The following is a 23,182-nucleotide window of genomic DNA, read 5'->3' as shown; positions in this document are numbered from 1 at the left end:
TCTATCCACGTTAACCCGAACAGAATCTCGGAGAACTTTGCTAAATGTTGGTGCGAGGCTCACGCGAAGATACGGAGAGAACGTCCGTTTGGGTACCAACGTCCCCAGCAGAACGAAAGGGTCCCCACCACCCACGAGCGCGAGTCTCGCATTGACGACGCGGGAGTTGGTTTTTCTTCGGTTGCACCGCACCTCGGAGCACGACGAATCGTTAGATTTTTCGTTATCCATCATAACAATTCATGTGTCGTCGTTTTCGTGGGCAATGAAATATTCCTCCTTTATTAATTTGTGTAAAAGATGAAAGTGATCGATTATTGGAAAATATCTTCCGAATCATTCATCTTCCATAAATTAGGTTCGAATACGTTTCCTCTGCAGGTAAACGTTCATAGCCTTCTCTCGTCTCGAACAAAACTTAAAAAAAGAAAACCCATCAAATCACACGGTGGGTTGGCAGCGGCATAGGTTCCGGCTTCCTCATGAGAAGGTGTGCTTGTTTAGTTGAAGGATTCCGTCAATCGAAGCGGGAATTTTTAAAAAATTTGAAGAGATGACATTGATCAAATCGGACCGTCCATTTTAATTAGGATGGCCCGATTTGACCAATGTTAGGATGACCCAATTTGATCAATGTCACCCCTAATATTGAATTGGCAATGTTAGGGGATCCATTTCCCCGTTCGGGTACCAACATCCCAACAAAATGAGTGGGTCTCGCCCGAGCGTGAGTCTCGCCGAAGTTGGTTTTTCTTCGTTAGCACCGCATCCCGAGGCATGACAAGTAATTAGATTTTTTATTATCCATGATAAAAATTTATGTGTCGTCATTTTCATGAGCAATGAAATATTTCTCATTCATTAATTTATGTAAAAGATACAAGCGATCGATTTCAAGAAAATATCTTCCGAATCATTCATCTTCCATGGATCGGGTTCGAGTACGTTTCCTCCGTAGGTAAACGTTCAGCCTGCGTTTGGTCATCGGGATTTCGGGTCGGGATAGGATTAGATATGATATGATAAGAAATCTATGGATTTAGCCATATCTCATTCATCATTTGGTGAATTACGGATTTAAAGTCGGATATTCTCATATCCTATCCTATCCCGCATTTGGTATAAACCGTATATCAATATAAATGACATATATGCCCTACATGATGCTCATGAAATATTCCGATCTTATTACTATAAAAATAATGTTCTCAAACAAAAAAAAACTTGAAAATATACACATTTTATTAGATTTTCAAACCTCTTTGCAAAAAAAATAAATAAAATGAAAATTGAAACAAATGAGACAAGAAAGTTAGCTTTTATATGACGGATAAGAGAAATCATATCCGACCTTATTCTACCCCCTCCCCTAGGATTTTTTTATCCAGGTTATGTCCCCCTATATCCGACATTATATTATCCGGGACACCTACCAAACACGGGATAGGATAAAACATATCATATCCCGAGTTTTATACGGACGACCAAACGCACCCTCGTAGCCTTCTCTCGTCTCGAACAAAACTTAAAAAAAGAAAACCCATCAAATCACACATTGGGTCGGCGGCGGCATAAGTTCCGGCTTCCTCATGAGAAGGTGTGCTTGTTTAGTTGAAGATTCCGTCAATCGGAGCGGGAATTTTTAAAAATTTTGAAGAGATGACATTGATCAAATCAGATCGTCTATTTTAATTAGGACGACGGCCCGATTTGATCAATGTCAGCCCTAACATTGAATTGGCAATGTTAGGGGATCCATTTCCCCGTTCGGGTACCAACGTCCCAACAAAATGAGTGGGTCCCGCCCGAGCGTGAGTCTCACCGAAGTTGGTTTTTCTTCGTTAGGACCGCAGCTGGGGGCACGAAAAATAATTAGATTTTTCATTATCCATGATAAAAATTTATGTGTCATCATTTTCATGAGCAATGAAATATTTCTCATTCATTAATTTATGTAAAAGATACAAGCTATCGATTTCAGGAAAATATCTTCCGAATCACTCATTTTACGTGGAGCAGGCAATGCCTTATTTTCTAACTCTCCACGTAACCGACGCGCAATAAGCTCATCGATGAGTTAGAGCTTCGGCAAATCCATAACTTACAGATTCGATTTTCAGCCGTACAATGCGGGCATCCCGAAATCCATAACGCGGATAGCTCGTTCCGGATCAGGTTCGAGTACGTTTCCTCTGCAGATAAACGCTCGAGCTTTCTCTCGTCTCGAACAAAACCCGAGAAAAGAAAACCCACCAAACCACACAATGGGTCGCCGGCGGCATAGGTTCCATTTTCCTCCCGGGACGGTGCGCTTGTTGTCTTCCCCAGCTGGACGTCGTCGAAGGATTCCGTCGATCGGAGCTGGTGTCACGGCGATCAAATCCCCTTTGACAAAACGAGATTCCTTCTGGCTGACGCCACATTGCCAAGAGGGTAAGCTTGCCTTCTCCAACCGGACCACGACTTCCTTGTCATCCCATCCTTTTTTCAAAAGAGAACCCCGAGTTTAGCTCAAGTCACATTTACTTTGTCAAAGATTAGTCCAAATTTGCCGCCCGGACATTTTGAATCTTTCCAAACTTTCGCAATCGGCACCTTAACTCGACACAAGCTTAATAACACTTTAGATTTCGAGAAATGTCAGAGGTGTAAATAGATAAACCATTTCCGATTAAAAAAAGAAGAAAAAAAACCGATAGACCCTCGATCTTTCCATATAAAAGTTTGAGGTCAATGAACTTGATTGACCCGTAAGATCCGAATCAAAATGATTTTGTTTTTGGGCAAAGCATCAAAATGATTTACATCGAATCTTACTTGACTTGTATTATCCTAAATGTACTTATCCACTTGGTCCCACGTCGTAATGTCCATCCGGACAGGCCAAGTTTGCGCAAATCGAATTTTTCCTTTTCCAAAGAAATCGCTCTTGAGCTGTATGAGCTGTATCATTAAAATCACCTTCTTCTTCTTTTTTTAAGTTTTTCCGTTCTCGGTTTTTGACGCCGAGACGCAAAGCAGACGCCAACCTTGTTGTCCAACGTTGGTGCCTGCTGATGCTACTGAAACTAATGGACCCTTCCTTTGGCGTTGCCAGCGCAATTTTCTTGTTTGAAAATTCCGCAATCGTCTCGAATCGGGTCGCTACGAATCGTACCAAGAGAGAAAAATAAAATAAAATTATGCAAGCTTAATGCGTGCCGACGCATGTCCCGATCGATATTCATCGGCACTCGTATCGAAAACCGCCGGCCGCGTCATCCGACCTGAATCGGAAGTCATTGCTAATTGTGGGAAACGCATCATAATTGTTGGGCCTGCGTCTTCATGGGCTACGGACAGATGATCGCGAGTTGGTTGAACTCGCGATTCGCGTGGATGGTTCGGAGAAAAGGAGAAGATTCCCTAATTCAGCTAAGCCATGCTACAATCCGGGTAGGACCAAGAAAAGGACGTGGTGGGGATGGCGATGAGATTAATTTGGTATAAGTGAAATTGAGTACTTTTAAGGAGGGCCGAGCACGGGCCGAGTCTTTCGGAAAAACATTTGGGCTCGGCCCATGGGCCGGCCTAGCTGTTCCGTCACATTTAATTTTGATTTGTTCATTTATTAATCAGGTCCTTTATAAAGATAATCTTTAAATCACGACATTAACATACCAAAAAGAAGAAATTCTCTGTTTTTTTTTTCTCTGTATTTATTTGCTGGGTTTTCTCACGATTACAATCTAGCTTCTGAATGACACACACACATGTACATGATTGCTACTAAATATGATAGCTTGAATGTCTGAGTACTTTTATTAAAAAGATTAATACTCCGTAACTCCATAAATAGGGATTTCACATTCACCTTTTATTTACACCAAAAAATGATTAACTTTTGGTTATTGTCAATATGTGATAAATTTAATCGAAAAGAGCAAAGTTTGGTCCTTTATGAATAGTATTATCGCCGACTTGATGAATCAAAAGAATCAATAAAAAGTGGAGTCTACAATCTCATATGATACCGTAAAAAAAGTAACCCTCAATGTAGTGAAATAAAGGAATCGTTTTCATGGTGAAATTGAAAAAATTGTCAAAATAGCATCGTTGATGTAACCATTCTATAATTATTTAAAACCTTCATTTGTAACATTCATTGGTAACTATAGATTGTACGCTTAAATAGCTGCATGGTACTGTTCCGAGACCCCCTCGCACAAATAAACAAACGTGTTATATTTCAATTATCTTTCAATTTCTTCATGTATCTTTATTATTTATGAATATCCAACCGCCGATTAAATTTCATCACGCTTTGTATACCGTTTGAATTGAATATATCGATTCTCTTGTCCGCATATGATATTTTCTATCCAGAATTATCGCAAAACTTGTCTTTTCTATAAAAAAAAAAATGAAAGAATGATTTTCGATAAAAGGTATTTCCTTATTTCGGGGTTTTTTTTTAAAGAAATTTTGCTTTTATCCTTCCTCTTTCTTTCGTGCCTGAAAAGAGTAATAAATTATATGCAGTATGACCAAAAAAAAAAATATGTGGATGACGTGGCAAATTGAGCCAATCATCCGGAACAGTTGCAGACATGGGAAAGAAAGAAAGACATACGAGGAAGGAAGAGAGCTTCTCGAAAAAGCGGAACGAGTTTCTTCTTCTTCGTCTTCTCTCTTTACCAGAAATCGAAAACAGAGGAAAGGCCCAGAGCTGTAACGATCACATCGGCGAGAGCAGTCGATGAAGGTATCCGCCATGTTCTCTCTCTACTCCTCCTCCACCGTCAAGTATGTCTCTCACCCATTGTCAGCTCTCCCTCCCTTCCGCTCTCCCCTCCGACCCAAATCGGGGGATTTGGTTTTTTTCCCGAGAAAATCGCCGTTCCCGGGAAAACCTTTCGGTGTTGTTGGAAAGAGGAGCTTTAGCGTCGTTTCCTCATCTGCGTCGGGAAGTGGACGCCGCCAATCCGCTTCTCAGGTGCTTCATCACTCTCTCTCTCTCTCCATTTGGGTCGGCGTCTTTTGGTGTCCCCTTGATGTCCGAAACTGGAGATGTGAGCGTGAAGAGTGATGTTAGCGTACTGTGATAAGATCATTTGGGTTGTAGACCAGATGTTGTTTGCCTGAAATTGTCGTTTGGCTCCGTGTCTATAACTGTGAAGTCACTAGTGCGTCAAGTTGCTTGCAAAAGATGGTTCCTTACGAGTGTCATTTTGAATCTTTTGGGGCTACAGGGAGCTGAATCGTTTCTCAGGAAAGTCTTGGAGAATATGGAGTGCGTGTACTTGAACAGGAACCCCACTGCCAAAGCCATCCTGGAGCTCGTTCGGTCGGCCGACGAAGATCAAATATGTTATGATCATCTCGCATTTAGGACTTTCGGGGTATGTCGATTTTAGTTTTGGAAAATTGGTCGGCCATGATATGGATTAAAGTATATCGTGGTATTACCTTAAGCAAGTGTTTTTATCGGGATTCGGTTAAACTCCGCCCATGTATGTTTACATAGCCTATGTATGTTTATTGTGGATGCAATGTGGTATTACCTTAAGCAAGTGTTTTTATCGGGATTCGGTTAAACTGATAAGAATAGATATTGCACTTGGTCTTAGCCGAAGGACCTAGAAAGGTATGTGTTTCTTGGCGTTCTCTTTTATCCTTCGTGAGCAAATAGTTAGGAGACTGAATGTTCCATCAAAGTCCGGGACCCTGGAAAGATGGTTTTGCAAGTCACTTGCTATTACACAAAACGACATAAGAAAAGCCATCTTTGTGCGTCAAGAACTGCTTTTGAGTGATTAATTAAATCATGTCTCTGTTCATCAGCATGTTTTCCTCATGAGACTTTCTGTTGATTACAGGGCACTGTTTTTGTAAGAGTTTAGGTTGTTGCGTCTGTCATTGACTCATATGCTTGTCTCTCAACTTTTAAGGTAAATGGTTACGGGATTGACTCGATCGCGGACTTTTTCCTGGATTATGGTTACACCCAGCAAGAGGAGTTGAGGTTTCCTGCAAAAAAGTTGAGAGCCTTGTGGTATTCGCCTCCAAAAGACTCCCTTTTGGAGGGTGGGACTGGTGTAAATGGGCCTCTACCCAGGATTTTTATATCTGAACTTCTCGTTGATGAGATGACCCCACAAACACAGGTGTGTATTCTCGAGATTATTCCTGGTGAAGGGGGAGCTGGTTTTTCCTTGCTTTTGGAAACAGGAAGATGGTCATCATGTGCACTGTTTGATATGCCCTTGTAAGGTCTGTGTCTCGGTTAGGATGAGGTTAGAGTTTTCTGGCACTTTTGACCCAATGGTGGTCATTTTTTTGGTGCCTTTAATTGGGGATGTCAATGACATACATTCTCCTGAACAACTCACCTTCTGCCATACCGGTCTGTAATACTTTTCTTCAGTGACAACATGGTTTTTTTGGTTTGAAAGGTGGGCATGCCAAAATAAAAAGGAGTTTGGTCTGGTTTATCAAGTCCAAGTAATTTTCTTCACGCTTGTGTATCTCAGCTGACACCTTTTATCTTATAGGAAATAGTTAGGAAATATGTTGGGATCTCCGGCAATGGTAATAAGCATGTTGCTCTGGCAAGCGCATTGGGAGCGCTGACTTGGGAGAAGCCTCTGTACTCCGAATTTCAACAATTAGCGAGGTATGCACCAATTATTCATCTTTATCACGGATCTGATTCTCGCCAGGAGAACTGAAATGCATATATAAGTAAAAAAGCAATGAAATTCATTCTTAGCTCCTTACGGTTGTTTTGTGTTCTGTGCTTAAGTATTCAGCTTAATTTGTCTCCTTTACTTATATATCCACATAAAAGGATCATGCCTAGTTCTCTGTTCATGCAGGGAAAGCGAGTATGCTGCCTGGACCCTTGTCAATGGATATGCAGTGAACCATGTCACTATTTCGACTCACCGGCTAAAATCACACCTGAGGAATATCAAAAGCTTAAACGAATTCATTGAAAAGAACGGATTCAGCTTGAACTCAGAAGGAGGGATCTTAAAAGGTTTGCTTCCAAATTTCACTTTTGCATCTTACTTTGAGTTTTTGCTATAATTCTTTTGATGATACCATCGTAATGTAGCTGTGAGCTCCAGACAGGCAGTTGTTATGACCTGTTCCAACAAATATGAAGCAGATCATAAGAGCCAAGGGCAATTGGGGGATTCTCCTTTTGCTATTTCGCTAGTTATTTCGTAGTCTTCAGTAATAGTTGCTTATAGGATTCATGACGAAGTAAGCTCTGCTGCTTGCTTTGCGAGATAGGAGCTTGGCTTCCAGGAATCAGTGACTGAATTTAAAGATTAATGAACTTGCTATTCCCACGGAAATTCTGAGCTTATTAGACGAGTTACATGTATCTTGACTAACGCTTAGTTGTTGTTAACACCAGTTAGCCCCGACGGTATGCTGCTCCAAAGCTCAACTGTGGCAGATTCAATTCTTTTCCAGTTTTCAGAGGGGGTCAAAGAATCAGTACCCTGTTCATATATCGAGTTCGCCGAACGCCTTGTACTGCCTCAGTTTCAGAGTCTACCGGAGAAAGAGGTAATCTTCTACTTGTTCTGGTAAATTTCAGAGTTTAGTAGTTCGCTAGTCATTTTACTATAATTTGCTCACGTCCTCGCATTGACTAATCAGACCAACACGTAATTTGCTATCCACTGGTGCTATAGATGATTCTCTAGGGTGTAGCCTTTGAATAGTTTTGTCCATTTATCTACTAATGTGATTATAAGGGATCCTTAACACCCTGTATTAATCCAATGCTCAACTTTCTCAGGTCAAAGAGTTCCACAGGCGAGACGGTTTTGAGGTCGGGAATGCCGACAAGATCTTCGAGAGCACCTCGAAGGAGCAGCTCACTAGGAGAGCTGCATGAGCATGGAGGTCAAAGAGAGAACAAGTAAACACCTGATGAAGGGTTTGGACATTAGCTTGTCATATGGAATAAGCATGGATGGGTCCGTATTAGGTGTCAATATGTGCAATAAAATACTCATTTGGTGTGTCGGGAAGGAACTGATATTGGCTTGATTTGAAAGCAAAATGGTTCCTTTCAGACGTAGCATGCTCCTGTACTTTCCTTCAATCACCAAAACAATTACCGTGTATTTGCAGACTTCAACCAGCAAATGGTGAGCATTCTGAAAAAATGAATTGAATCATGTAGAAATCATCTGACCGAAAAAATTCCTAAAACGTCTTTGATTAAAATTGTTACAGCTCACAAACATACTTCAGCCCTTATCAATGGAAACTAGATCCTGTAACATGAACACTAGTAAGACCTCTGGCAGAAAGGAATGTAAACAATGGATATAAGCTTTTTGTCTTCTAACATAAACTATGCCAGTGAATTAAGGTCTTCGACCAAAAAAAAGAAAAATTAATGTCAATGTGAGGATAAAGCTAAAGAAGAAAGAGAACCAAGGGAAATGAGGCAACAAGCTTCAGCATATCTCCAAATAGAGTTCCATAAGGGTCAAAATAGACACTGCCAGAAATGCTTCACCTGGCCAGGCATCCTCTGCTCAAGGATGTCATTGTGAAAACACATCACAATTTAGGCACATTTTTTCTCCGTCACCATTTCAGTTATCAAGCGCAAATGTTTGGACGAAAATCAACTCCTATACTGAAGAAAGAGAAGAAAAAGGAAATAAATTGGGAGAGAGGGGTTGAATAAGGGACGGCTAACTCTAAACCCATCACTATGGTTTACCATTCGGTTTAGGAGATTGATGAGGATACTGATGGTGGTATGGGGATGCATGGGTCCCATTCGGTATTGAAAGAGTCCTATTCCTTGCATTTGCTCCTGCTTGCGAATGAGTGCCATATCTAGCATTTGGGCTCGACCCTATGCGCTCCGCCCTCATGGTCTGAAAATAGTACGACGAGCTTGCCATATCCTTGAGATTTGGGAGAGGCTTCAAAGCTTCGACAACTTCACTCATCAGGGGACGAGCTTTCGGATCTCGGCTAAGGCAGTGAGCAGCCAACTGCGCAGCCTTCTGGGCACCTTTTATTGAGAAGTGACCTTCAAGCCGAGGATCTATCAATCTGTAGAATCTTCTTCTCTCTCCAAGATGTGGCCGAGCCCATTCAACTAAGTTGTGTTCGCCGTTAGGCCGATTTTTGTCCATGGATCTTCTTCCGGTCAGCATTTCCAAAAGCACCACACCAAAACTATAGACATCACTCCTTGAAGTAAGGTGCCCTGTGATAGTGAATGTGAGCTGACTAGACAGGAGACAGGGATACGTGAAGTAAGCACCATTTGGTCCCATTTTCAGGCAAGTACGACCCATGGCAAAACATCAGACGTCTCACCGACATCTAGCCGTGAAAAACAAGTACAAACTGAGACTGAAAGATTAAGACATAAACTAGATTCTCCATCTTTGCACCCACACCCAAAAAAAGACAAAGAAAAACAATCGATATTTGTAAGCCCTTGCCACTACAAGTGCATCCCAGTAAAACTATATACAAATCACCTAGGAACTCTTAACTCATGACATTCATACTTATGGCTCACAATAGTCAGCCTTTCTCCACCAGCATGTATTGTTTGCAGGGTCCAAAAAATTATCAAGCTTCCTCCGAACAAAGAAGTGAGAAGACACCATACATTAATACAGGTAATGAGTACACAAGAACATCACATGTTATGCCGAGGGTAAAATTTCAGAAGTAAGAGGATGCAGAATAATCGATCACATGGATTAGAACTGGAAAAGAAGGGGACTAACATATCAGTAGACTGCATACAAGACCAAACAGAGAAGTCATTGTGCATTCAGTGCAAGAATGACTATGTTTATATGTACCATCTTCGCACGTTGTGACCATTTACAAAGATATAAGACAACAGAATAAATAAAGGCATGTCAGTTGATGACCTTCAATCATTTTCTTCAATCTTTGATCAGGATGATAGAATCCCCAAATCTATCTGCACCTAATCATTTTCGGTGCACATGTCTGCTTGTCATAAGTTACTATACCATCATGTAACAGCAGAGACACATACACAAGGTGCGTTGATTGGAACCATTCTCTTTTCACTATGCTATTAGATAATTTGACGCATTAGAAACGCTTCTCAGCAACCTATATGCAGGTCAGCCTCGCGTTTTTCAGTGTCAAATACGTACCAGTCATCACGTATTCTGGGGCAGCATAGCCATACGTTCCCATGACACGTGTTGAGACGTGAGTCTTATCTCCCTCGGGACCATCTTTTGCAAGCCCAAAATCAGAGAGCTTGGCGTTATAGTCCTGAAAGGCAAATAATTAAAAGAAATGAATAACATGACAGGCTAAAAAAGGAAGACAAAATGCTGCCGCAAATTTAGGACATACAGCGTCTAACAGGATATTGGAAGTCTTGAAATCACGATATATCACCGGCCTTTCTGCTTCCTCATGAAGAAAAGCAAGACCCTTCGCAGCTCCTAGAGCTATTTTCATCCTGATAGACCAAGGGAGAGGCAGAGCTCCTACATAGCCCGAGTACAAAGAAAAACAAAAGAATTAAATCATAAAGTGTTTGTGACCACAGCGAAATTAAGGTTGGACTTCTGAAGTCACCATTGTCATACATGGCATAATTAAATACTAACACCAACGTTCTGAATATATATTAGAAACTACAGCATGCCATGATACCAATTTCTACTTGGATGGATGAGAAAATGATGCTACAAAAAGGCGAGCTTAGCATCCTAATACTTAATGGCACATAATTTTTTGCTTAATGGCATATTTTGGAAACTACAGCATGCCATGATACCAATTTTTACTTGGTTAGACGAGGAAATGATGCTACACAGAGGCAAGCTTAGCATCCTAATACTTATTGGCATATCAATAACCACATCTAGTATATTGTTGAGAGCCACCAAATTACCAATTATGTTTTCCATTTATTTTGATTTCTAAAGTGCTGGCAACTTTTTAGCACAATTCATCCTTAATAGAGTACTACTGGGGATTTCCTCCAACAAAAACGCAAGAACATTAACGCCATAATTCCTGATGGAGTAACTACAAGTAGAAGACAGTAAAAGATGCCTAAAATTATCAGATTGATGAAGTTGCTAAAGAACGATATTTCATGACCAGTAAAAAGAGTCCCCCTATATCCTATTCCCTTCTTTTTCCAGGCTTAAAGCATCAATTCCAATTCTAATCTGATTAAGCAGAGCCACGAGGTTGTTTGCATTTTTGGTTCTCAGAGACACTGTCATCCAACAGTTAATCCACGCCCTTTTCAGGCAGAAGAACACGTTGAGCATCTAGCAAATAACAATTCCTACACAAGTCAAACATCACGACAAACTCTGTAGGTAAGATTTTATTCCAAATCTACCTTCTTTTGGAAAGAGAACCATAACGTGGTAATAAATATGATTCTCTAGAGATTGATATCCATAGTATTAACAATATACTAACTTTTCGGTGAGGACCTCAATATCCAGCTACAGAAAGATTACTTTGGCATAAATACAAAATAAAATGTAAAATACGTCATCGAGGGCAGTCAAGCACACGATACTGGACAACTGCATACTTCTAAAGAGGTGGTTCTCCAAGCTCCCCCTTGGCATAAACTCATACACTAGCAACCTTTGGTCATCTTCTATGCAATATCCGATCAATTTTACCAGATTAGGATGCACTAGATCACCCAGAAAATTCACTTCAGCCTGCCACATTGAAAGCGTGACTCATCAAAAGTCATGTTAACAAGCAAACAAGCAATATTTCAGATACAAAAAGGTGAATTGAGTGATAAGTCACCAGCCATTCTTTGTGACCCTGAAGCCCGTCATGATTGAGAGTTTTAACAGCAACAGTAAGCCCAGTGCCAGGTCTCACAGGAGCAGTCCCATTTTCTTCGATCCAACCCTTGAAGACGCAGCCAAAACCACCTTCCCCAAGTAGACTTTCAGGTCTAAAGTTTCTTGTAGCTAACTTAAGATCATTGAATGAGAACTTTCGCAGGCGAGAGGCAACTTTAAGTTCCTCTTCAAGTTTGGAAGTTGAAGAGTTACTTTCTGTATTGCTAGTGGTCGTAGATGAAACCACAGGAGGAGCAGGCTGGTCTCTGCTTGTATCATTTGTACATTTACTGTCTGCTGCTCAAATGAATAAAAAGAAACACAGCATATCAGACAAGCGAGTAAGCATGGACTGCGAACAGCTCAAAAAAACAATATGCAGCAAGCCAGTTTTCCAAACAGAAGCTTCAAATTGAATTATCCACTAATGGGACTGTCCAAAGCATGTTACATGAACAGTTCATCAGAACATGAGCATAAGCATGCACATGCAGATGTTTAAGTTAGACTTTGGTACAATAGTCAACCACAAAGGTACATGGTGCAGACAACAGATAACTAGGACAACATAATTCGCAATTAAAGTGTATTATGCAACTCAAAGCACATAGCCTACCTTATTTTCGTATAGGATTTAAATACTTCTATGCAATCACCATCATCCCCTTCTCAGTAGATAAGAACAACTCATGAACTAGTTCACAATTTTCAGCTTATACTACTCAGAACGCAATAGGACACTTCAGCTTTTTTCACAAATAACTGTAAACGAGAACTTGTCCTTCTTCCTTATAAGGAAAGTTATCAATTTATAAGGCCACCATAACCCTACTCTGGTAAATTCATATTCTAAAGCTACTCTACAGCTGTCACAAACTTGCGTCCTATGACATACATGTGAGCTGTCATTACCTATGACTAGAACATCGATAAATGCACAACAATCACCAATGGCTTCTCAAACCTACATTCCAATAGATTTTACTGAAATGCACTCACCAGCATTCAAGCAGCATGGTATGTGACATACTGAAGAAAAACTTAACTGCAAATAGAAAAGATGCACGAGGCAGTAAAAGTGAGAAAAAAAAATTGACTATAAATCCTTGGAATCGAAACTAAACATTGGATGAATTAGAAATGACGCCCTATCATACCGCCTTTATGTGCTCATAAACCTCACATGCATTGAAATCCTAGCCTTCTCAATTATTCCTTCATTTTACCAAACAAGAACAAAAGGTCTACCCCTTATTTTGCCCCATATGATGTCTCCAATGCAAATGTGTATGTATCACAAAGACCGCCATGAACCGAAAAAAAAAAAAGGCTTTCTACAAAACTGATAAGGGATTCCCATAGTCTAACCAAAATTAATATCAACCGTCAATCCAACTTAAGCATTCTGATGGACAAAATTCTCCAACCAAAAGATGGTAAATAAACCAGCTACAGTGAAGGCACTGGATTAGGCCGGAAGCAATGTTTACAGTGGCAAGAATAAACCAGCAATTCATACACATTCATGCTAATGCTGCCGCTGCATTTCAATCTGAAGTCTGAAGTATATTGTCCATATGCATCAGAAGAGATCATTTGTTGTAGACAGCATGATACTGGTAAGTATAGTTAGTTGCCCATTGCCTCATTCTTCTTAAACACTTCAATAGGAATTAATAGAGGTTTCATCTTAAAGGAGAAGCTAATAAGAGCCACTACACTCAGTTAAGCTCTATTTTGTGCCGGGAAAACTTAACGGTTCCCTAAAGCGCTGCTAGTGCTTCCTTTGCTGCAGCCTACCATGACATAGCACAGAAGCAACACTAGATAGGATCAATATGGGTATTGAAATTCCTGAGATTCCGGGTAGAAAAATGAAGGATTTCAATCTCTCAAAAGTTTGGATTCTCTTTACTGGTGCTGTGTCAGGTTTCTATCTATCAAGCTCTGAAGGTGCACTACCTTGCTCTGTCAAATGTCTTCTTCTTTTTTTTCCGATTTCCATTATCTTCATTCTCATTAATGGTGAAACGATATTTGGTCTCGTTATCTCTTCATTCCAGTTGAGGAAAAAAAAAGGAGGCTCTCCACAGTTCTGATTTCCATCAGGATGACAAAACTCCACAGGTTCACGTCAGCTTCTAAAGAGCCACCCATGGTACAGCAACAACATTGGCTGAACTCACTAGCTCTTTCCACTACATATTTATAACAAAGCCCAGTAAGAATAGAGGCAGAAACTCGTGAAATGCACTAAACAATCCTACAGGTTGCCCCAAAAAGAATGAAAACCTAAGCTCAGACAACATCCCCGTAAACCTCAAAACCCACGGCGCTTAGAGACGAAACCACTGAAAGTCAAAAAAAAAAAAAATTGAAGCTGAAGAAGCACACAGTTTGGCCATTCAAGGCCAGTAAATACAGAGGTAGAAACCCATGAAAAGCACCGAACAATCCTACAGTTCACCCCCCCCAAAAGAATAAAAAACTAAGCTCAGACAACAACCCGTAAACCTCAAAACCCACAGCGCTTATGGACAAACGCACTAAAAGTGAAAAAAATTAAAACTGAAGAAGAACACAGTCCGGCCAAAATGAAGGAGAGCATTACCGTAATTAGTACTGGCACCACTGATGGAGGTATCAACTTTGGATCTTGAGGAGATGCAGCTCCCAATGAACCTCAACCTAACCCAACAACCACTTTCCTTGGCACCCACACTATCGTCATCGTCGCCACCGAGACCATCTTCACGGCCTTCCACTTTCTTCCTCTCGCCGCGGTCCTTGCTCTTCTTCTTCTTCCTCCCCATCGACTCGCCCGAGTCCCAAGTCTCGACCTTGCCATTGTCGCCCCCACCTCCTCCTCCTCCTCCTCCTCCTCCCCCACCACCAGCGCCGCCGCCGTTGCCAGTGACGACACTCATCTCTCTCGAACCCTAAGCGCGGAAAATCCCCAAATCATCAACGCGCCGAAACCCAAATGACCACCCCCACCCCTCCAATTTGAAACCCCGAGAATCGTAACCGCCGGTCCTCAAAAGCATCGAAACTCGACAAAACAAAAAAGCGGGAGGGGGAGCTCCTTGTCGCTTCCCCGGACACCTGGAATCAGCCGATTACGAAGTTGCGGAACGAACAGAGAGAGAGAGAGAGAGAGGGAGAGAGGAGAGAAAGATCACGAACTGAGCAACAACCCAGATCATGCGCTCCGATGCTGCAACCGAAGCAGCTCAAAATCTGGGAAACAAAAAAGGAAAAAACTTGCACAGTGCTCGACTCGCGAATTGAAGGACCCCGAGTGATGTGATCACTCCCCGAAAAACAATTTCAGCCCCGGAACCCCAGAAAAAAGAAAAAGGAGGAGGATGAGAGAGAGAGAGAGAGAGAGCAATAATGGTTATGTGGTGAAAAAAATGTTGAGGGAGGAAACAAGAAAATCGCAGGAAGCAAAGACGCGAAAAGCTGACCGTTTAAAAAGAAAAAGCGAGAAGCAAGAAAAATGTGGGATTGATTGAATTATCTCCCCCCCTCTCTCTCTCTCCTCTTTCTCTCTCTTCTGCAAATTTTTTTTTTTTTTAATTCTTCTTTGCGCAACTATGGAATCGAAGACTCAGAAAAAGCGGAACGGAGCTGCCCGCAGAAGACGGGCAGTCGGACCGGGGTTCCCCAGCGCGCGAGTGTCGAACTGCCCGTTCTGGGGGCCAACGTTGTACTCTCCCACTCGTGTCTCGCCGTCCCATTACGTGGTTGACGCATAATTTTCTACTGAGGATGACCTCAAAATTAGATATTAATAGTGTCGAATTCGAATTTTTTTTTCCTGTTTGGCTTTCTAATAAGAGAGAATTATAAAATGTAAGGCATAGTGAAATTCATGTCGCACCACCAAAATTAAATATTAATGGTGTCCAGTTTCGAACTTTCTTTTCATATTATTTTTGACATTTTCGAGCCTCAAACTCTCACTCAATCGCTCTTTTAAGTTGAGCTCGAATCGTACAAAATTTTCGATTGCCGGTCTTTCATTTACATTTGTCAAACATCAATCGAGGCAACTTTATAGTTCAACGGGATTTCGGGTTATTATTGGTATTGTCACCAATGTAAAGATCTTTATAAAACGTTCGTGTAATTAACGCTAATAATAATTTCCGTATCATTATCATTGGTTAGTTTGAAAATCCGTAGGCTGACCGACCGCACGGGACAGGGTGGGGCTGGCAAAAAGGTTAGGGGCGGGCAGTTCGGGCAAGAGGGCTGGAGTGCGGGGAGGACGGGCAGGAGAGAGAAAGAACGGGAGCGAGGGCCCACATGATGGTGACGTGTCATTGTTGGGGTAGGCGGACGCACAACGCGCGCGTCAGCTTGATTTTCTCTCTCTCTCGCTCTCGCTTATGGACGGACACACTGCTCGGCATGCGCCTCCGCTTTTTCGGATTTTTCTAATTGCTCCTTTTGCTTTCTTTATTTTAAACTAAGCCCTTTAACTATAAGTTAATTGATGATATAATTAGAGTAATACAAAGTATTTTCTCCTTAAAAAAAGCGTTTTCAAAGTTACAATTTTTTATAATCCGACCAAAAAAAAGTTACAATTTTTTATTCATCTTTCCCGAATTGGGGTCTTGCGAATGCTTTTTCTTCATCGAACGAAACGAATATTTAGAGGTATTAGAACACCTAAAACTTTAATTATTCTGAAAACACGTGAGTATTGTCAAATAGGTGGATAATCCTTAGCTTAAATTCGCCTCCGAGAAAATGCTCAATATAATCTTTAATTCCAAAATTTAACAATCTCCTTCCTTAAACCCAAAGAGCAGAGCGAAAGAAATATGGTATTGTAATCCCATGGACTAATAAGAAGTGATAAAAGAAAATATTTTTCTAGAAATCATCTTCGAGAAAATGATTGTTTTCCTAACTTGATTGCAAGTGATTTTTTCGTTAACTAATCATCTTGAGCAAATTAAACTCGTGAAAGTCTAGACTATTAATTCGCGAAAATTTCTTTCACTTAATTAAACACATCTTTAAATTTGTTTTATTGTGTTTATCTCGAAATTAGGTCGAGTTTGATGTATTTTATCTCCTCTTTATCTTCCTTGAGACATAAACGAGCTTTGTATATTTTCACACGGGTAAATATCTATCATACCTGATCTCTTAGTTTGCCGAAGAAGCTGATTGAATTTATTGAAAAATTCGAGAGCATAAGTCAATAGCGCAATATGTTTTATATTGTCTGGTCAATAATGACCTCATTGAACCTAAATAATTAACATTCCAAATTGTCTGCATGTACGAAATCAACATGAGTATTGTCACGACGTTGCTCGTGGAAGAAAATTTCCAACTTTAACATACAAAGTCAATCAAAATGTTTAACGAAGTTTTCAACTAATTACGCCGAAACATTATAATTTTTTTTTTGAAAGAATTCGAGATGATAATAATAATAATAATAATAATGATAATAATAATAATAATAATATGGAATAAGATCTGTCTTGTACAGCTAGTTAAAAACAAAATTCCACAGCCCACGCTACGTGGATATACTTGAATAATCCTCAACTGGAAAACGTCGAGATTTCAAAGGTGGAATATGCCTAACTTGCTAATTAAACTAATTACTCACCTTGTCGTGTACACAATACAAGAGTAGGCAGGCTTTCTTTTTTTTTCCTTATCCACTGCAAGATTACTTTTTAATTACGTAATGATAATGTTTTATTAGACAATAATCCAAATCTCGTGTGTGTCTTACAACGGAGGCAACTTACGAATGTCAGAGCGGCCCTCCGATTCCCATTTCAATTCCCATGTCTGGCTGTAGGATGATTACAATAGTTGATCAAATCCCACAATCCGAGCAATCGACTAATAAAAGATTTTCCCCCTCCTTTCTCAAGCCAAATTGTAACTTCACATGAATTCTATCACAAAATCGGCAAGATTGAAAAGTTCGGGATTGATATTAGTACAATGAGTTATGATTAATTGGCTAATTATCCCCTAATAATTACGCAATATAATGTTCCATCCGTACAATCCTATGTTTGTGTCCTCCGATAGACGAAAGCAAGGAAGGGGAAATTTAATGTTGTCGACATTATTCGATTTCTTTCGAGGTGCATTTCCCGATGCATCCGCATCGCAAAAAGCAACAGCGGCGGGGATTGCAATTATGATGCACGAAAGTTTTGCCCTTTTGCTGTCCCACCGAGCGGAGAATATGCGAATTAAAAAGGAACGTACCGTGGGCCCGGTGACATGCCCCAGGCCCAGGGCCAACTTGGGCCTGCCCCGACCCGACCCAGCCCTCCGGGCTTGGAGTTCTGGTACGGCCCAGCCCATGCCTGTCGTAGCCTTCCAAAAAGGATTGCTAAGAACCATGCAGAAGATTTTTCTCGCGCTTGGCGAGAAGAAGAAGGCGAGGACCGTCTGATGCCATTCAGGCTCGTCGACTCCACTAAGATCCGGGCACGTGTCAAATCGACTCGTGCTTCTCTACACCGGCACGAAACTCGGCGCACATCCTATCGGTACTTTCATGTTACTTAAGAAAATTTGGGTGCTAAATGCTAAATTTTAAATAAATCGGCATTCATATCCGGCGTACATCAAGTTTTTTTTTTTTTTTTTCCAATTACGCCATCTTACATGTCACCTTCGTGTTTACTTGGTGGATTCTTTTCTTTTTTTACACAACCGATATGGTACTAAAATTTATCTCACACGAGAAAGTTTTGAGTTTGTAATTCAGTTTATAAGTGTGAAGGTGTTCTAGTCTTGCAAACGAAGACAATGGACTTAGAGGGGTAAACCCATGTGGCCCATGTGCGGATGCGCGATTATTAGGCGCGTTTAGCATTTTGGGCGCTTGCACGCACGTGGACCGAAAATAGCACTAGCCAACAATTATATATAGCTATTTTCAAAATTATAATTATAAAATAAGTTTCATGACCAACTAAAAGGTTTTATGTTTGTACAGACATAACTATCAAATTGGAAGGTTTGTATCTATACGGACATAATTACCAAACCAACACTCTTTCAATCTTTGGTGTGTTTGTATCCGTTCGGACGTAATTACCCGTTTGGACATAAAGAAATACAACATTCTTCTCCAATTATTTCCCTCAAGAGATCATAGAGAAATATCATAATTGCTATATGCTATTTTTACTTGAGACTTTGTTGTATCCTATATGATATTTGTCGAAAATCATTAGCAACGCCGTGGAGCAAATAAATTCTTAAAGATAACATTATCACGCGTCAGAGTTCGATATCATTCCTTTCCATCCCCGACGTTAATTTCCAACACTCGGCGCCTCGCCATCGTCGTTCAAACAATGCGAGAGGAGGAAATGCGAGCATTCGGGTTTAGATTTGGGCGACAAAAATTGCAATGGTTCGGAGAAATGACTCGCACATAGACATGGCCAAGGGCCGATTTTGGCCCAAAACAGTCCGTGGAATAACGAGGAACCGGCCCTTTGACCGGGATCGCCGATTCCGAATCGAAACCCGCCTGGTCTCTCACCGGCCGATTACGATTTAAAAAAATTTGGAACCGGACCGAAATCGGCGGTTCCGAACCGGAACTAGGATTGCCCTTCCTGTTCCGATTCAAGCATGGCCACAAACTCGAACCGCGGGTTCATGAACCGGAACCGACGGTTTACAGCTCGTGGCCATGTCTACCTGCACAAAGATAAACGAGAAATGGACGAGAAATGGACGAGCGATTGACTGAATCCGTGCATGTTCAAAAATCGAGAAAAGTTAGAATCTTGAATTGGCGATCGGTATTCGACCCCCCAAAAAAAAAAAAAAAGAAAAAGAAGCATCCGAAAATAGGGAAACCTCTCGAATTGCATGCGGTCCCTCCATTTCAATACAGCCATGGGTCGTCGAGCACACGTTGAATGACGATGTATAGCAGTAGCAGGCATCATTCGACAAAAACTTGATGAAATAAAATTTGAGTACCCGTCGAAAGTTAGTGCATTTTACAATGCCAAAAAAAGTTTGGATCGAAATTGAGATAAGAGTTAAAATTGATATCTTTCTCACGAGAAAAAAGGAAAAAAAAAAAACTCGGCCAGTAATTAAAATACAAGTTTAGATGGTGGTGCTTTTTAAAGAATATTTAGCCATTTGCACTCATTATGCATGATTGGAATAAACATCTCGTTCCATGATACAAATTTAAGGCGATTTGAACCTTAGTAAGGTCTTTAAACTGTTTCGTCTTGAACTCTGGAATATAAAATTTGGAGGTATTTTTCAGGATGAATGAAAGAAAAATATTTTTTTCCGACTTAGGAGGTGATGGTAGGGAAGGTAGACTCCTTGTTGTCTTCGGATGATTATCGCCAGGTGAGATCGTTTAATAGCATTCCACGCCCGAGTTGAATCGTAGGAGCTTTGACTCCTGCGTCGTCGATCTTTGCTTCGCGCAGTGTCTTTGAACTGACTTATCGACGACGTATCTTTGGTTCAAAGATACTGTGCGCCGGCACCGGCGGTGTCTGTCCAAGATGCCGCGTGGCCAAGGGGGAGATATGAAGCGGGAGGCCGAGAGGGGGTGACGTGTGTGGATAAGCACTGACGTCGCATTTGTTTGTCACTTTGGGGGATTCATTTTCTATTTTCATTTTCATTTTTTTAAAATGTTGATTTGTTGCTTGCGGCAGTTCCCACCGTCGGCCCCTGCGTCTCGTCGCTTTCCACCCGAAAAAAAAAAAAAAGCCGTGAAAAGCTTTTCACCCCGATGGACCTCGCTCCGCCTTTTCTCCGCCGTGGGTCCCCCACCCCACGTCCCGGCGCTCGCCGACGGCACGCGCCCCGAACTAAAATGTCGCATACTTAATCATGTCCTTTAGCAGCCAACGCAATCCGACGTGGCAAATGAAATTTATAAGTTGTTTTTCGTGTTTTGACCCGAACGTGCTGTCGTCACTCGTTTTATCTCCCAATTCACGTGTTATTATTCTTCGTACAGCATGCTCGATAGAGAGGCGTTAGAAAAGTGGGCATCTATCCTGTGCGATTTGCCACGGCTATACTTTTGGAAATATGATCTCCATCGGCGCAGCCGCGCAAGGCCACATCAAGGTGCTTGGTCGAAACACTCGGAACCGAGGGCTCCCGAACTAAGGTCATGTGCAACTCGAACTCCAGACCCCGTAGCTTGGACTTGGACAGGCATGCAAACCGGGGTCTCCGAGGCCACGTTTCGAGTCCCTTTTTTTTTGCCCCCTTCGAACGGGCGTCCCGAAATTCTCCAAGAATAAAAATGAAATAAAAAATTAACCGTAAAGAATGACCTAACACGGAAAAAATCAAATTCTCTTTTCCAAAACGATTTGTTTAAACTTGCTTTTTCAAATGAAATTCATTCTTCCGCGGAGCAAACCAACAAAACACGGACACGTCCCATATTTTCTCCCACCGGGTCCAATGATTGGGTCGAAACTCGGGGGTAGAGATAAAGCTTAAGGAGTGGCTGGTGGTGGAAGCGAGTCCTCTTCCGGTGAAGGTTCTTTCTGGTCCGGTTTTACTATAAGCTTCGTTTGGTATCCGAAAGCGCGCATGGCGATGTTGTAGCACCTGTTCGTGGACCCGTTGGTTCGTTGTCGGCTTCTTTCGAAGGGCCCCCCCCCCACCCTCTTCGTCAGCGAGGGGGATCAGAGTCTCGGGTTCTTCTTCTTCTTCGCGTCCAAGATTCATGGACGTTTCGGCCCCATTTTTCGACCCGACGCTCGATTTAGCAGGAGAAAATCGCGCCACGATCCTTCTCCAACTTGGGCGTGCGAGCCTGCTCGCTGTAACTTCAAAGGATTCACGTACCATTAGTACGGAGTTAGGAACGATACGCCTCGATAAAGGGGTAAGATTTTCGATATCTTTGAGTTTCGTTCCGACACGAGCTCGGAAGCTGGCTAGCAAAAAAAGCGGTTGCCATGACTTTGCTTTTAGCCGAACGAGATAGGTAGGTGGTGAATTCGGGTTGCTGCATGAAAGTTAGCCCCATGACATCTTTTGATCATATCGCCGAAAGAAAAGCCAATACAATTTCAATCTCTAGATTAGTTGGTTGATAATAAACTTGACATGGTGCGACGGCATGCGCGGGCCCATTCCAGCAAAACATGCTTAAAAATATCAATTTTGACAAATCTCGATAAGGACGCTTAGCTACAAAGCTTGAGCGAGGTCCATCTAATCCGAAAAACTACGATCCCTTTTCAATCAAAGGAGATTCAGCTTCGAAAACTAGTAGTCGCCTCTTCGAATCTTATCGATTGCGTATAAACCGATCCGAATAAGAGTTATCGACACATTCAAAGGCCCGAACTTAACCGGTTAGAGTCCCGGTTAGGGTGTTTCAACAGCCGAACCATGAAAAACATGAATGCATGTTTATTGCAACTTCAAAAATTTGTTCTTTTTTTTTGTTCATCTGATCCTGATAAAGACAAGCTCGTCATAGCAAGTAACGGTGACCGTTGAAGGCAAAACCAAGAGCCTATAAAGAGACAGACGCTAAAGTAGCAATCAATCTTTGGACTAAACAATTCCCACTCGCTGCTACTTTCCCGGGTACTTATCCAGCTTGTCCCCTGGTTTTCACTCCTGACATATATTTAAAAACAAAAAAAAGAATTAAAAGGGGTACAGGTACTTTCTTTTGGGAAACAAAAGAAGGGCCAAAAGGGGGAAACTCGATTCCATGCTCTAAAAACGAAAATTTCCAAATAAAAGCCTTAAGTATCGCTGTTTTCTCAAGTACAGACGTGAAGTATTTTCAATTTTTTTTTTCATATAAAGACTTGAAGCGAACCTTGCTTCAAATAAAGGACCTAAAGTGGACATGTCATTCTTAAAGAAAGGCTTGACCAATGGGTTATTATCGTCCTTTGCTATTTTGATTTTGATTTTGATTTTTTCTTTTTTTGTTCTTTTTTTTTTTTTTTTCGTTGTGGTCGTCGAGGGCCCGACAAACGTTGTCGGGCTCGAGCGAGGGCAATCCTATCCGGTAGTCGGCCATCGCCCGATATTGGCCACCGGAGATAGGGAGCCAAAAAAAAAGAAAAAGAAGAAAGAAAGAAAAAATTAAAAAAAAATTAGGGACGAAAATGTTCTTGACTGTGTCAAAGAGGTCACGACATTTTTTTACACTGACATAATCGCCTTAGGCCTTTACTTAAAATAAAATTTATTTTAAATTTTTTATGTAAGAAAACAACGACACTTTAAATTTTTATTTTCAATTTTTCTCCAAAAAATACCCT

General features: G+C 41.2%; 2 protein-coding genes across 4 annotated transcripts; one reads left to right on the top strand and one right to left on the bottom strand.

Annotated features, from left to right (window-relative positions):
• The first annotated feature begins 4,618 nt into the window (after nt 1-4,618).
• Nucleotides 4,619-8,079, top strand: LOC115750503. Its single transcript, XM_030687899.2, has 7 exons — nt 4,619-4,975; nt 5,232-5,381; nt 5,931-6,146; nt 6,534-6,655; nt 6,858-7,021; nt 7,409-7,563; nt 7,799-8,079. The coding sequence occupies exons 1-7, from the start codon at nt 4,739-4,741 to the stop codon at nt 7,895-7,897; spliced, it is 1,143 nt and encodes a 380-aa protein (XP_030543759.1). The 5' UTR covers nt 4,619-4,738; the 3' UTR covers nt 7,898-8,079.
• A 375-nt stretch (nt 8,080-8,454) lies between these two features.
• On the bottom strand, nt 8,455-15,454 carry LOC115750482 (serine/threonine-protein kinase PBL34-like). Of its 3 annotated transcripts, XM_048278776.1 has the most exons (7): nt 15,338-15,454; nt 14,479-15,107; nt 11,827-12,164; nt 11,597-11,732; nt 10,387-10,523; nt 10,179-10,302; nt 8,455-9,238 (listed from the first exon to the last, which is right to left on the bottom strand). In XM_048278776.1, the coding sequence occupies exons 2-7, from the start codon at nt 14,792-14,794 to the stop codon at nt 8,730-8,732; spliced, it is 1,560 nt and encodes a 519-aa protein (XP_048134733.1). In that variant the 5' UTR covers nt 14,795-15,107; nt 15,338-15,454; the 3' UTR covers nt 8,455-8,729. The 3 variants fall into 3 exon arrangements, with proteins under 3 accessions (XP_048134733.1, XP_030543734.1, XP_030543725.1); XM_030687874.2 differs by lacking the exon at nt 15,338-15,454 and having other exon boundaries at nt 11,827-12,161; nt 14,479-15,331; XM_030687865.2 differs by lacking the exon at nt 15,338-15,454 and having other exon boundaries at nt 14,479-15,330.
• Between the last annotated feature and the right edge of the window lie 7,728 nt (nt 15,455-23,182).

The sequence above is a fragment of the Rhodamnia argentea genome, chromosome 5, assembly GCF_020921035.1.
Source record: "Rhodamnia argentea isolate NSW1041297 chromosome 5, ASM2092103v1, whole genome shotgun sequence".
Taxonomy (NCBI): domain Eukaryota; kingdom Viridiplantae; phylum Streptophyta; class Magnoliopsida; order Myrtales; family Myrtaceae; genus Rhodamnia; species Rhodamnia argentea.
The sequence above is the reverse complement of the archived record's forward strand: the minus strand, read 5'-3'. Positions and strand labels throughout refer to the sequence as shown.

What these genes read in the sequence shown, in the direction of transcription:
- LOC115750503 (XM_030687899.2), top strand. Translation starts at nt 4,739, where the DNA reads ATGAAGGTATCCGCCATGTTCTCTCTCTACTCCTCCTCCACCGTCAAG. An exon ending in TCGCATTTAGGACTTTCGGG is followed by an intron (nt 5,382 to 5,930) that starts GTATGTCGATTT and finishes TCAACTTTTAAG; the next exon opens with GTAAATGGTTACGGGATTGA. An exon ending in AGAGTCTACCGGAGAAAGAG is followed by an intron (nt 7,564 to 7,798) that starts GTAATCTTCTAC and finishes CAACTTTCTCAG; the next exon opens with GTCAAAGAGTTCCACAGGCG.
- LOC115750482 (XM_048278776.1), bottom strand. Translation starts at nt 14,794, where the DNA reads ATGAGTGTCGTCACTGGCAACGGCGGCGGCGCTGGTGGTGGGGGAGGA. An exon ending in GGAGAACCACCTCTTTAGAA is followed by an intron (nt 10,524 to 11,596) that starts GTATGCAGTTGT and finishes CGGGCTATGTAG; the next exon opens with GAGCTCTGCCTCTCCCTTGG. An exon ending in CCAATATCCTGTTAGACGCT is followed by an intron (nt 10,303 to 10,386) that starts GTATGTCCTAAA and finishes TTTGCCTTTCAG; the next exon opens with GACTATAACGCCAAGCTCTC.